Raw genomic sequence first — 13,345 nt, 5'->3', positions numbered from 1 at the left:
AGAAGTTTTAGCGGCCTGCTAGAGTGTCGCACGGGGTCTTTACCCGCTACCCGAAAGGGGACCAAAGGAAAGACCAAAACGGGAACTTGGGGCCATTGGCGCAAAAAAAGCGCCAGGAGGGAAAAGAGTGGTTGAAAACCCTTCACTTGAGTCCTAGTAGTGACAATCAAGAAGTTTTAGCAGCTTGCTGGAGTGTCGTACGGGGTCTTTACCCGCTAAGCGAAAGGGGACCAAAGGAAAGACCAAAACGGGAACTTGGGGCCGTTGGCACAAAGAAGCGCCAGAAGGGGAGAGAGTGGTTGGAAACCCTTCCCTTGAGTCCTAGTAGTGACAATCAAGAAGTTTTAGCGGCTTGCTGGAGTGTCGCACGGTTTCTTTACCCGCTAAGCCAAAGGGGACCAAAAGAGACCAAAACGGGAACTTGGGACCGTTGGCGCAAAGAAGTGCCAGGAGGGGAGAGAGTTGTTGGTCCTAGGAGTGACATTCAAGAAGTTTTAGCAGTCAGAGACAAGTCACGCGCGTGTTATTTAGCCGCTAAGTAAAAGGGGGCCAAAAGAGACCAAAACTAGAAGTTAGGGCCACTGGCGCAAGAAAGCGCCAAGAGAAGAGAGAGTGGTTAGAAACCCTTCCCTTGAGCCCTAGTAGTGACAATCAAGAAGTTTTAGCGGCCTGCACGAGTGTCGCACGAGTTCCTTACCCGCAAAGCGAAAGGGGACCAAAGGAAAGACCAAAACGGGAACTTGGGGCCATTGGCGCAAAAAAAGCTCCAGGAGGGAAAAGAGTGGTTGAAAACCCTTCCCTTAAGTCCTAGTAGTGACAATCAAGAAGTTTTAGCAGCTTGCTGGAGTGTCGCACGGGGTCTTTACCCGCTAAGCGAAAGAGGACCAAAGGAAAGACCAAAACGGGAACTTGGGGCCGTTGGCGCAAAGAAGCGCCAGAAGGGGAGAGAGTGGTTGGAAACCCTTCCCTTGAGTCCTAGTAGTGACAATCAAGAAGTTTTAGCGGCTTGCTGGTGTGTCGCACGGTTTCTTTGCCTGCTAAGCCAAAAGAGACCAAACTTCGAAGTTGCGGCCATTAGCGCAAGGAAGCGCCAAGAGGGGAGAGAGTGGTTGGAAATGCTTCCCTTGAGTCCTAGCAATGACAATCAAGAAGTTTTAGCGGCCTGCACGAGTGTCGCACGGGTTCTTTACCCGCTAAGTCAAGGGAGACCAAAGAGACCAAGAGTGGAAGTTAGGGCCATTGGCGGAAAGAAGCGCCCAGAGGGCAGAGAGTGGTTGGAAACCCTCCCCTTGAGTCCTAGTAGTGACAATCAAGAAGTTTTAGTGGCCTGCACGAGTGTCGCACGGGTTCTTTACCCACAAAGCCAAAGGGGACAAAGGAAAGACCAAAAGTGGAAGTTAGAGCTGTTGGCACAAAGAAGCGCCAGGAGGGGAAAGAGTGGTTGGAGACCCTTCCGTTGAGTCTTAGTAGTGACAATCAAGAAGTTTTAGCGGCGTGCAGAATTGTCGCACGGGTTCTTTAACCGCAAAACCAAAGGGGACCAAAGGAAAGACCAAAACGGGAACTTGGGGCCGTTGGCGCAAAGAAGTGCCAGAAGGGGAGAGACTGGTTGGGAACCCTTCCCTTGAATCATAGTAGCGACATTCAAGAAGTTTAGCAGCCTGCAGAAGTGTCGCACGGGTTCTTTACCCGCCAAGCCAAAGGAGACCAAAAGTGGAAGTTGGGGCCATTGGCGGAAAGAAGCGCCCGGAGGGGAGAGAGTTGTTGGAAATCCTTCGCTTGAGACCTAGTAGCGACATTCAAGAAGTTTTAGCAGCCTGCAGAAGTGTCGTACGGGTTCTTTACCCGCTAAGCCAAAGGAGACCAAAAGTGGAAGTTGGGGCCATTGGTGGAAAGAAGCGCCCAGAGGGGAGAGAGTTGTTGGAAACCCTTCCATTGAGTCCTAGTAGTGACAATCAAGAAGTTTTAGCAGCCTACAAGAGTGTCGCACTGGTTCTTTACCCGCTAAGCCAAAGGAGACCAAAAGTCGAAGTTGAGGCCATTGGCGGAAAGAAGTGCCCAGAGGGGAGAGAGTTGTTGGAAACCCTTCCCTTGAGTCCTAGTAGTGACAATCAAGAAGTTTTAGCAACCTGCAGGAGTGTCGCACGGGTTCTTTACCCGCTAAGAAAAAGTGGACCAAATGAAAGACCAAAACTGGAAGTTGGGGCTGTTGGCACAAAGAAGCACCAGGAGGGGAAAGGGTGGTTGGAAACCCTTCCGTTGAGTCCTAGTACTGACAATCAAGAAGTTTTCGCGGCCTGCAGGAGTGTCGCACGGGTTCTTTACCCGCTAAGCCAAAGGGGACCAAAGGAAAGACCAAAACGGGAACTTGGAGCCATTGGCGCAAAGAAGCGCTAGAAGAGGACAGAGTGGTTGGAAACCCTTCCCTTGAGTCCTAGTAGCGACATTCAAGAAGTTTTATCAGCCTGCAGAAGTGTCGCACGGGTTCTTTACCCGCTAAGCCAAAGGAGACCAAAAGTGGAAGTTGAGGCCATTGGTGGAAAGAAGTGCCCAGAGGGGAGAGAGTTGTTGGAAACCCTTCCCTTGAGTCCTAGTAGTGACAATCAAGAAGTTTTAGCAACCTGCAGGAGTGTCGCACGGGTTCTTTACCCGCTAAGCAAAAGTGGACCAAATGAAAGACCAAAACTGGAAGTTGGGGCTGTTGGCGCAAAGAAGCGCCAGGAAGGGGAAAGGCTGGTTGGAAACCCTTCCGTCAAGTCCTAGTAGTGACAATTTAGAAGTTTCAGCAGCTTGATACGAGTTTCGCACGTGTTCTTTTGCCATTACTCAAAAGGGGACCAAAAGAGACCAAAACTGGAACTTGGGTCCAGAGGTGCCAGAAAATGTCAGAACGGGACAAGGTGATGACAAAGCCTTACTTTGAGTCCTAGGAGTGATATTCAAGGAGTTTCAGTGGCCTGAGACGAGTTTCTCACGTCTTCCTTTGCCAGTAAGCAAAAAAGGACCAAAAGAGACAAAAACTGGAACTTGGGTCCAGAGGTGCCAGAAAGTGTCAGAACGGGAAAAGGTGGTGAGAAAGCTTTACTTTGAGTCCTAGGAGTCATATTCAAGGAGTTTCAGTGGCCTGAGACGAGTTTCGCACGACTTCATTTGCAGGTAAGCAGAAGGTGATCGAAAGAGACCAAAACTGAAACTTGGGTCCAAAGGCGCCAGAAAGTGCCAGAAGGGTTGAAGGTGATGAGAAAGCCTTATTTTGAGTCCTTGGAGTGATATTCAAGGAGTTTCAGTGGCCTGAGATGATTTTCGCACGTCTTCCTTTGTCGATAAACAAAAGAGGAGCAAAAGAGACCAAAACTGGTTCCAAAGGCGCCAAAAAGGGTCAAAAGGGGAAAAGGTGGTGAGAAAGCCTTCCTTTGAGTCCTTGGAGTGATATTCAAGGAGTTTCAGTGACCCGAGACGACTTTTGCACGTGTTCCTTTAATGGTAACCAAAAGAAGACCAAAAGAGACCAAAACTAGGTCCAAAGGTGCCAGAAAGTGCCAGAAGGGGAGAAGGTGGTGAGAAAGCCTTCCTTCGAGTCCTTGGAGTGATATTCAAGGAGTTTCAGCAACCTGAGACGAGTTTCGAACGTCTTCCTTTGCTGGTAAGCAAAAAGGGACCAAAAGAGACAAAAACGAAAACTTCGGTCCAAGGGCTCTAGAACGTGCGAGAAGGGGAGAAGGTGGTGAAAAAGCAATCCTTTGAGTTCTACGAGCGATATTCAAGAAGTTTCAATGGCATGAGACGAGTTTCGCATGTCTTCCTTTGCCGGTAAGCAAAAGAGGACCAAAAGTGACCAAAACTGGAACTTGTCTCCAAAGGCGCCAGAAAGTGCCAGAAGGGGAGAAGGTGCTGAGAAAGCCTTATTTTGAGTCCTTAGAGTGATATTGAAGGAGTTTCAGTGGCCTGAGACGAGTTTCGTATGTCTTCCTATGCTGGTAAGGAAAAGGGTACCAAAAGAGACCAAAACTGGGACTTGGGTCCAAAGGCGCCAGACAGTGCTAGAAGGGGAGAAGGTGGTGAGAAAGCCTTACTTTGAGTCCTAGGAGTGATATTCAAGGAGTTTCAGTGGCCTGAGACGAGTTTCGCACGTCTTCCTTTGCCAGTAAGCAAAAGGGGACCAAAAGAGACCAAAACTGGAACTTGGGTCCAAAGACGGCAAAAAGTGCAAGAAGGGGAGAAGGTGGTGAGAAAGCCTTACTTTGAGTCCTTGGAGTGATATTCAAGGAGTTTCAGTGGCCTTAGACGAGTTTTGCACGTCTTCCTTTCATGGTAAGCAAAATGGGACCAAAAGAGACCAAAATTGGAACTTGGATCCAAAAGGCGCCAGAAAGTGTCAAGAGGGGAGAAGGTGGTTAGAAATCCTTCCTTTGAGTCCTAGGAGTGATATTCAAGGAGTTTCAGCAACCTGAGACGAGTTTCGAACGTCTTCCTTTGCTGGTAAGCAAAAAGGGACCAAAAGAGACCAAAACGAAAACTTCGGTCCAAGGGCTCTAGAACGTGCGAGAAGGGGAGAAGGTGGTGAAAAAGCAATCCTTTGAGTTCTACGAGCAATATTCAAGAAGTGTCAGTGGCCTGAGACAAGTTTCGCATGATTCCTTTGCCGGTAAGCAAAAGAGGTACCAATAGAGACCAAAACTGGGCGAAGGTGGTGAGAAATCCTTCCTTTGAGTCCTTGTAGTGACATTCAAGGAGTTTCAGCAGCCTGAGACGTGTTTTGAACGTCTTCCTTTGCTGGTGAGCAAAACGGGACCAAGAGAGACCAAAACGTGAACTTCGGTCCAAAGGCTCCAGAACATGCGAGAAGGGGAGAAGGTGGTGACAAAGCAATGCTTTGAGTTCTACAAGTGATATTCGAGAAGTTTCAGTGGCATGAGATGAGTTTCACACGTCTTCTTTTACCGGTAAGCAAAAGGGGACCAAAAGAGACCAAAACTGGAACTTGAGTCCAAAGGCGCAAGAAAGTGCGAGAAGGGGAGAAGGTGGTGAGAAAGCCTTCCTTCGAGTCCTTGGAGTGATATTCAAGGAGTTTCAGCAACCTGAGACGAGTTTCGAACGTCTTCCTTTGCTGGTAAGCAAAAAGGGACCAAAAGAGACCAAAACGAAAACTTCGGTCCAAGGGCTCTAGAACGTGCGAGAAGGGGAGAAGGTGGTGAAAAAGCAATCCTTTGAGTTCTACGAGCAATATTCAAGAAGTGTCAGTGGCCTGAGACAAGTTTCGCATGATTCCTTTGCCGGTAAGCAAAAGAGGTACCAATAGAGACCAAAACTGGGCGAAGGTGGTGAGAAATCCTTCCTTTGAGTCCTTGTAGTGACATTCAAGGAGTTTCAGCAGCCTGAGACGTGTTTTGAACGTCTTCCTTTGCTGGTGAGCAAAACGGGACCAAGAGAGACCAAAACGTGAACTTCGGTCCAAAGGCTCCAGAACATGCGAGAAGGGGAGAAGGTGGTGACAAAGCAATGCTTTGAGTTCTACAAGTGATATTCGAGAAGTTTCAGTGGCATGAGATGAGTTTCACACGTCTTCCTTTACCGGTAAGCAAAAGGGGACCAAAAGAGACCAAAACTGGAACTTGAGTCCAAAGGCGCCAGAAAGTGCGAGAAGGGAAGAAGGTGGTGAGAAAGCCTTATTTTGTGTCCTTGGAGTAATATTCAAGGAGTTTCAGTGGCAAGAGACAAGTTTCGCACGTTTTCCTTTGCCGGTAAGCAAAAGGGGACCAAAAGAGACTAAAACTAGAACTTCGGTCAAAAGTCTCCAGACCGTACGAGAAGGGGAGAAGTTGGTGAGAAAGCATTCCTTTGAGTCCTACGAGTGATATTCAAGCAGTTTCAGTGGCATGAGACGAGTTTTGCACGTCTCCCTTTGCTGGTAAGCAAAAGGGGACCAAAAGAGACCAAAACTAGAACTTGGGTTCAAAGGTGCCAGAAAGTGCCAGAAGGGGAGAAGGTGGTGAGAAAGCTTTATTTTGAGTCCTTGCAATGATATTCAAGGAGTTTCAGTTGCCTGAGACGAGGTTCGTACATCTTCCTTTGCTTGTAAGCAAAAGGGGACCAAAAGAGACCAAAACTGGGTCCAAAGGCGCCAGAAAGTGCTAGAACGGGAGAAGGTGATGAAAAAGCCTTCCTTTGAGTCCTAGGACTGATATTTAAGCAGTTTCAGTGGCCTGAGACGAGTTTCGGACGTCTTCCTCTAATGGTAAGCAAAAGGGGACCAAAAAAGACCAAAACTGGAATTTCGGTCCAGAGGCACCAGAAGGGAGAAGGCGGTGACAAAGCCTTCCTTTGTGTCCTTGGAGTGATATTCAAGGAGTTTCAACGGCCTGAGACGAGTGTCGCACGTCTTCCTTTAATAGTAAGCAAAAGGGGACCAAAAAAAACCAAAACTGGAACTTGGGTCCAAAGGCGCCAGAACGTGCCAGAAGGGGAAAAGGTGGTGACAAAGCCTTCCTTTGAGTCCTAGGAGTGATATTCAAGGAGTTTCAGTGCCCTGAGATAAGTTTCGCACGTCTTCCTTTGCCGGTAAGCAAAAGGGGAACAAAAGATACCAAAATTGGAACTTCGGTCCAAAGGCGCCAGAAAGTGCCAGAAGGGGAGAAGGTGGTGAGAAAGCCTTCGTTTAAGTCATAGGACTGATATTCAAGGAGTTTCAGTGGCCTAAGGCGAGTTTCGCACGTCTTCCTGTGTCGGTAAGCAAAAGGGTACCAAAAGCGACCAAAACTGGAACTTGTGTCCAAAGGCGCCAGAAAGTGCCAGAAGCGGAGAAGGTGGTGATAAACCCTTCTTTTGATTCCTAGGAGTGATATTCAAGGAGTTTCAGCAGCTTGAGACGAGTTTAGCGTGTGTTCTTTTACCTTTACTAAAAAGGGGACCAAAACAGACCAAAATCGGAACTTTGGTTCAAAGGCGCCAGAAAGTGCCAGAAGGGGAGAAGGTGGTGTGAAAGCCTTCCTTTGAGTCCTAGGACTGATATTGAAGGAGTTTCCATCACCTGAGATGAGTTTCGCACGTCTTCCGTTGCCGCTAACCAAAAGGGGCCAAAAGTGACCAAAACTGGAACTTGTGTCCAAAGGTGCCAGAAAGTGCCAGAAGGGCAGAAGGTGGTGAGAAAGCCTTATTTTGAGTCCTTGGAGTGATATTCAAGAAATTTCAGTGGCTTGAGACGAGTTTCGCATAAATCCTTTGCCGATAAGCAAAAGAGGGACCAAAAGAAACCAAAGGTCCAAAGGCACCAGAAAGTGCTAGAAGGTGAGAAGGTGGTGATAAAGCCTTCCTTGAAGTCATAGGAGTGATATTCAAGGAGTTTCAGTGGCTTGAGACAAGTTTCGCACGTCTTCCTTTGCCGGTAAGCAAAAGGGGACCAAAAGAGACCAAAACTGAAACTTGGGTCCAAAGGCGCCAGAAGGGGAGAAGGTGGTGAGAAAGCCTTCCTTTGAGTCCTAGGAGTGATTTTGAAGGAGTTTTAGTGGCCTCAGACGAGTGTCGCACGTCTTCCTTTGCTGGTAAGCAAAAGGGGACCAAAAGAGACCAAACCTGGAACTTTGGTCCAAAGGCTCCAAAACGTGCGAGAAGGGGAGAAGGTGGTGAGAAAGCATTCCTTTGAGTCCTACGAGTGATATTCAAGGAGTTTTAGTGGCATGCACTAGTGGAAAAAATAAATTTAAAATCACACTTTTAAAATCGGTTATTAAGTAGTCGATTTTAAAAATGACGCGGTGGCAATTTTGTAAATAATTGCTAGCATTTTAAAATCAATTGTGTATGTCCAATTTTAAAAGATATATATAAAATTGGTTTTTCTATTAACCGATTTTAAAAGATATATATAAAATCAGTTTTCTTATTAACTGATTTTAAAAGATTTATATAAAATCGGTTTTTCTATTAACCGATCTTGTATGATTTTTTATACAAATATCTCCCTTTATTGAGTCATTCTCGCAGCAGAGGAGCCCCTTCTCGTTCCAGCGCTCAGCAAAGACCTAGGCAAGTTAGAGATTTGCTCTGGGGTTCCCATCCGTTAATATAATAGATTTGCTCCGGACCGGCAATTGCTCCTCAGGCTTCCTTCCAGTAGAGAAGAGCAAAGCAAGGTCTAGCAGTGGAGCGTCTCGGCCTATCTACTAAAGAAGGAGGTTTTCTCAAAAAACTCAGGATTTGGAGAAGGTTGAATGAGCGTCTCGGCCTATCTACTAAAGAAGGAGGTAAACTCAGGATTTGGAGAAGGTTAAAAGGTGGGGGCAGGATTCAAAGCTGCAATCTTTAGGTCGAAGGCAAGTGCACCCATTTTAGGTAATGTATTCACTTCTTTCGCTGTTTTGGATGCTTTTTCTTTATCTGTACTTGGTTTTACGTTCTAATTTAGATGCCGATAGTAACGTTCGTGAATGCATCATTCACAATGTCATCTTTTTTGGTTCCTGAATGACCGTTGCTTATTTTTAATAGGAAATTCAAGATTGAATAATAGAGATGATCAATTTCTTTAAAGAGATAGTGCTGTTAAGTATTTACACACTAGGAATTATCACTAGAAAATATGGGATTTATATGTTAGTTTAGAAAATACTGACGAGGAATTATAATTTTAATTGTGGTGATAAAAATAAATAAATGAATTACTACTTTTGTTGTAATGAATCTTAAATAATTTGACATTTTTCTAATTATTTAAAAATAAAAAAGACGTCAATATTTTTTTGTTTAAGGAGCATTAAGCAATTTTATTAATGGGAAAGTGTTGTATATTGTTATGATGTTTAATGGGTAATTCAATTGAGTGAAACAAATGGGTGAGAGAGGTAAGTGTGAAGGAGTGATCTCAGATGGCAAAGCTACAAAGGTGACATGGGGGTGTGGCCCAAAGAAGGCATTTTGGAGGGGTGGCTCTGATTAAAGTTAAAACATAAATGTTCGCTAGTGTTCATAGGAGTTCTGCTACTTTGTTAATTAGTTTAATATTCCATATGTAATGCTTTTGTCTCGTAAGTTTGATATATTTTACTCTCAATAATTTTATCAAGCCAGGTTTACCATTTATCACTGTGGTAAGGGAATTTTTGTGGGAAGTAATGCTTATTAATTATATAAGTTTTTCAATTTAACATTTAAAAGTAAAATTATTGTGTAAATAAGTTCAACAAAATTATTGTTCGCAACCTTCACATTTTATTTACGGTAAGGGAAAACAAAAAGAAGGATGAATGAATAGTTGTGGATCAAAAAGGACGTGTTAGCTTAGCTAGCTAGCTAGTTAGGGGCTTTCTTTAAATTCCCTTTAGTTGATTTCAAAAGGAAAATGGGATTCCATAAAGTTTATTGTTCTTTGGTTCTTATTCTGCCACAACTATAATTGCCATTCAACAATTTCGGTTTAAGAAGTTTCTAAGTTTGTTTAGATTTGCATCCACAACTATAATAAATGTTTAAATTTTTATTATAATTATATGATATTTATTAGTAACAAGTGTTTATAAAGATTAAGTACTTTATTTAATTTTTATAAATTAATATGATATTAAATTTATGCATGAATTGATTGAATCTTAGTTTCTTGTTTGAGATTTAATACAAATGAGACTGACAAGCATGATATATGGTTTTTTATAAAGAACAGAAGTCATGGATAAAAGTTGGTTATTGAATCGAAGTTGGATACATGAATCACGCTTAAGTTGGAAGTATGAGACAGGAGTGGAATACTTTATTGAATATGTAATACAGAATGCTAATAATGATATGAATGGGAATTTTTTTTGTCCTTGTGTTAATTGTTGTAATGGAAGTCGTTTAGAACTTAATGTTATAAGGGAACATCTTCTCTGTGATGGTTTTCTTAAGAATTATACACGTTGGATATGGCATGGTGAAAATATTGACATTCCAACTGTCTCAATTGAAACTCCAACTCAAACTTTTACACAAGAGATAGATATGGATGATCAATTAGAGGAGATGATTCGTGATGTGGGTCCAAAATCATTCAAGCGAGCACATATGTATGAATCTTTGTGTAGTGATTCGGAGAAGCCGTTGTATCCAAATTGCACGAAATTTACAAGATTGTCAGCGATATTGAGATTGTTCAATCTGAAGGCAAGAAATAGGTGGAGTGATAAAAGCTTCACAGAATTGTTAGAACTATTGAAAGAAATGCTTCCGGAGGGTAATACATTGCCTAGTCGTAACTACGAGGCAAAAAAGGTGTTGTGTCCTATGGGTTTGGAGTATAAGAAGATACACGGGTGCCCAAATGACTGTATGTTGTATCATGGTGAATATGAAGGGCTGCATCAATGTCCAAAATGTGGGTTGTCACGATATAAAAAAAAGCAAGATGATTCTGATTATGATGTGAGCACTAAGGGTCCTCCAGCTAAGGTTTTATGGTATTTACCAATTGTTCCGAGATTAAAACGTCTTTTTGCTAATGCGGATAATGCAAAGCTAATGAGATGGCATGAAGATGAGAGGAAGTGTGATGGACAACTTAGGCATCCAGCAGATTGCTTACAATGGAAAAAAATTGATTCTATGTTTCCACATTTTAGCAAGGAGCCAAGAAATTTTAGGCTTGGACTAGCTACGGATGGAATGAATCCGTTTGGTAATTTAAGCACTAAGCATAGTTCATGGCCAGTTTTATTGGTAATTTACAATTTACCTCCTTGGTTGTGTATGAAGCGCAAATATGTGATATTATCTATGATGATTTCTGGTCCAAGGTAGCCCGGAAACGACATTGATGTCTATTTAACTCCATTGGTTAAAGACTTGAAGATGTTGTGGGAGAAGGGAATTGATGTGTACAATGGGTATTCATGTGAATCATTCAAATTACATGCCATGTTATTTTCACAATCAATGATTTTCCAGCATATGGAAATTTGTGCAGGTATAGTGTTAAAGGGCACAAAGCTTGCCCTATATGTGAAGAGGACACTTGTTACCATCAACTAGTTAATTGGAAGAAGACAGTTTACCTTGGTCATCGAAGATTTCTTCAACCTAACCATCCATATCGAAGGTTAAAGAAAACTTTTAATGGATGTCAAGAATATGGCATAGCACCTACTGCATTAACCGGTGAGCAAGTTTATGACCGGGTAAAGAATTTAAATGTGGTACTTGGAAAGTCGAAAAAACAACCCAAAGAAAAAAACATATGGAAGAAAAGGTCGATATTTTTTTATCTTCCTTACTGGAAAGTTCTTGATGTTAGACATCGCATTGATGTCATGCATGTTGAGAAAAATGTATGTGATAGTGTAATTGGCACACTTCTCAATTTAAAAGGTAAGACAAAAGATGGACTCAAATCTCGTCTAGATTTGCAACTCATGGGAATACGAGAACAATTGTATCCCCAACCTATGGGTAAGCGAACATATTTGTCCCCTGCATGTCACACATTGTCAAAAAAGGAGAAAACAAGTTTTTGTGAGTCCTTACGTGGTGTCAAAGTGCCGTACGGTTACTCTTCCAATGTAAAAAGTTTAGTATCAATGAAAGATTTGAAATTAGTTGGCTTAAAGTCTTATGATTGCCATGTACTAATGCAACAATTTCTTCCTATCGCTATACGTGATGTTTTACCTAAAAATGTGAGGCAAGTCATAATCAGACTTTGACTATTTTTCAATGGCATTTGTAGTAAAGTAATTAATCCTCAGAAGTTGGATGATTTGGAAAATGAAGCTGTTTTAATATTGTGTCAATTGGAGATGTATTTTCCTCCTTCCTTTTTTGACATTATGGTTCACTTAATCATCCACTTGGTTAGGGAGGTTAGGTTGTGTGGTCCTGTCTTTTTGAGGTGGATGTACCCAGTTGAGAGATACATGAAGATATTGAAAGGGTATGTGAAGAACCAACATCGTCCAGAAGCATCCATTATAGAAAGGTACATTGCAGAAGAAGCAATTGAGTTTTGTACTGAATACATGTCTCAAGCTGAATCAATAGGCATTCCTAAGACCCGTCATGAGGGACGAACTGCTGGGAAGGGTACAATAGGCATAAAATTGAAAAGCATGATGCGAGAAGAAGTGCTTCAAGCACATTTGTATATATTGAATAACACTGATGAGGTTTTACCTTATTTAAATGCCCACAAAGACTTAGTGAAGACAAACAACCCTCGAATGCCTGAAAAATGGGTGTTGAATGAGCATAACAAGACTTTCATAGAGTGGTTTAAAGTGAATGTTGGGACAGATTTAAGTGTTTCTGAAACTTTACAACGCTTAGCTCAAGGACCTAACTTTGATGTGTTTACTTTCTGTGGATATGACATTAACAACTACTCATTTTATACAAAGGCACAGGATGACAAGAGTACTATGCAAAATAGTAGGGTTATGATAGTTGCTCAATCTATGCATTTCTCAACAAAAAATGATAACAACCTTATCACAGCTTCTATGTGGTACTTTGGAGTTATTGAAGACATATGGGAGGTCGATTATGGTCCATTTCGAGTACCTATATTTAAATGCAAGTGGGTTGATAGTAATAGTGGTGTCAAAATTGATGAACTTGGATTTACTTTGGTCGACCTTAATAAAGTTGGTCATAAAGAAGAGCCTTTCATCATGGCTTTCCAAGTAAAGCAAGTATTTTATGTCACCGATCCATCTAATAAAAGGTCGTCAATTGTTCTACAAGGTAGAAGTAACAATGTAAATGAAGAATTTGGAGATTTAAGTAATATAATTGATACTCCTTCCTTGTCAACATGTGTGCTAACTTTTAATGAAGATGATGTGGATGATGTATATGCCACTCGTGAGGATCATCGGGAAGAAATATGGGAGAACAATGAAACTTGATCATATTTTTGAAATAGGTTATTGTTATTAATTTTTATTTATGATGCTAATTTTTGTTGTCTTTTAAGTACAATATGTTATTATTTAAATTCAATTTATACTAATGACTTGTAATTTATTTTTCAGTTAACAAGTAATTATGGATGAACATCAAGCCTCTCCTTCAGGTAGTACACAATCTACAAATAAGAAAAAAGTTAGAGGTCCCACTAAAATGAAACATGTTATAGCCAAACGCCTTAATGAAGAAAGATTACATGTTGACATAGATGAGATCACTGGGCATCCTACAGGGGATTCAGCTGCCCAGTTTATGAGTACCATGGGGGTTCATGCTAGAACAAAGGTTTCTATTTTATTGCCCAATTGGGATCATGTAGAGGAGGCTGTAAAAAATCATAGTTGGGCAGATGTTATGGTAAAATGTTATTTATACTTAACATTTTTGTTATTAAACTAGATTAGGATATCAACATGTA

The 13,345-nt window shown here is 42.2% G+C and overlaps 1 protein-coding gene across 1 annotated transcript; it reads left to right on the top strand.

Annotated features, from left to right (window-relative positions):
• The first annotated feature begins 9,657 nt into the window (after positions 1 to 9,657).
• On the top strand, positions 9,658 to 12,866 carry LOC113871494. Its single transcript, XM_027508590.1, has 4 exons — positions 9,658 to 10,683; positions 10,765 to 10,850; positions 10,931 to 11,644; positions 11,690 to 12,866. Exons 1-4 carry the CDS (start codon positions 9,658 to 9,660, stop codon positions 12,864 to 12,866), a joined length of 3,003 nt encoding a protein of 1,000 aa, XP_027364391.1.
• The last annotated feature ends 479 nt before the right edge of the window (positions 12,867 to 13,345 follow it).

This window comes from Abrus precatorius, unplaced genomic scaffold (assembly GCF_003935025.1).
Source record: "Abrus precatorius isolate BTA unplaced genomic scaffold, Abrus_2018 Scaffold7, whole genome shotgun sequence".
Taxonomy (NCBI): domain Eukaryota; kingdom Viridiplantae; phylum Streptophyta; class Magnoliopsida; order Fabales; family Fabaceae; genus Abrus; species Abrus precatorius.
This window is presented reverse-complemented; position numbering and strand designations above follow the sequence as displayed.

Excerpts from the sequence above, each read along its gene's own strand:
- LOC113871494 (XM_027508590.1), top strand. The coding sequence starts at position 9,658 with ATGGATAAAAGTTGGTTATTGAATCGAAGTTGGATACATGAATCACGC. Across the intron at positions 10,851-10,930 it reads GGAATTGATGTGTACAATGG|GTATAGTGTTAAAGGGCACA; the intron begins GTATTCATGTGA and ends AAATTTGTGCAG. Across the intron at positions 11,645-11,689 it reads GTTTTACCTAAAAATGTGAG|TAAAGTAATTAATCCTCAGA; the intron begins GCAAGTCATAAT and ends TGGCATTTGTAG.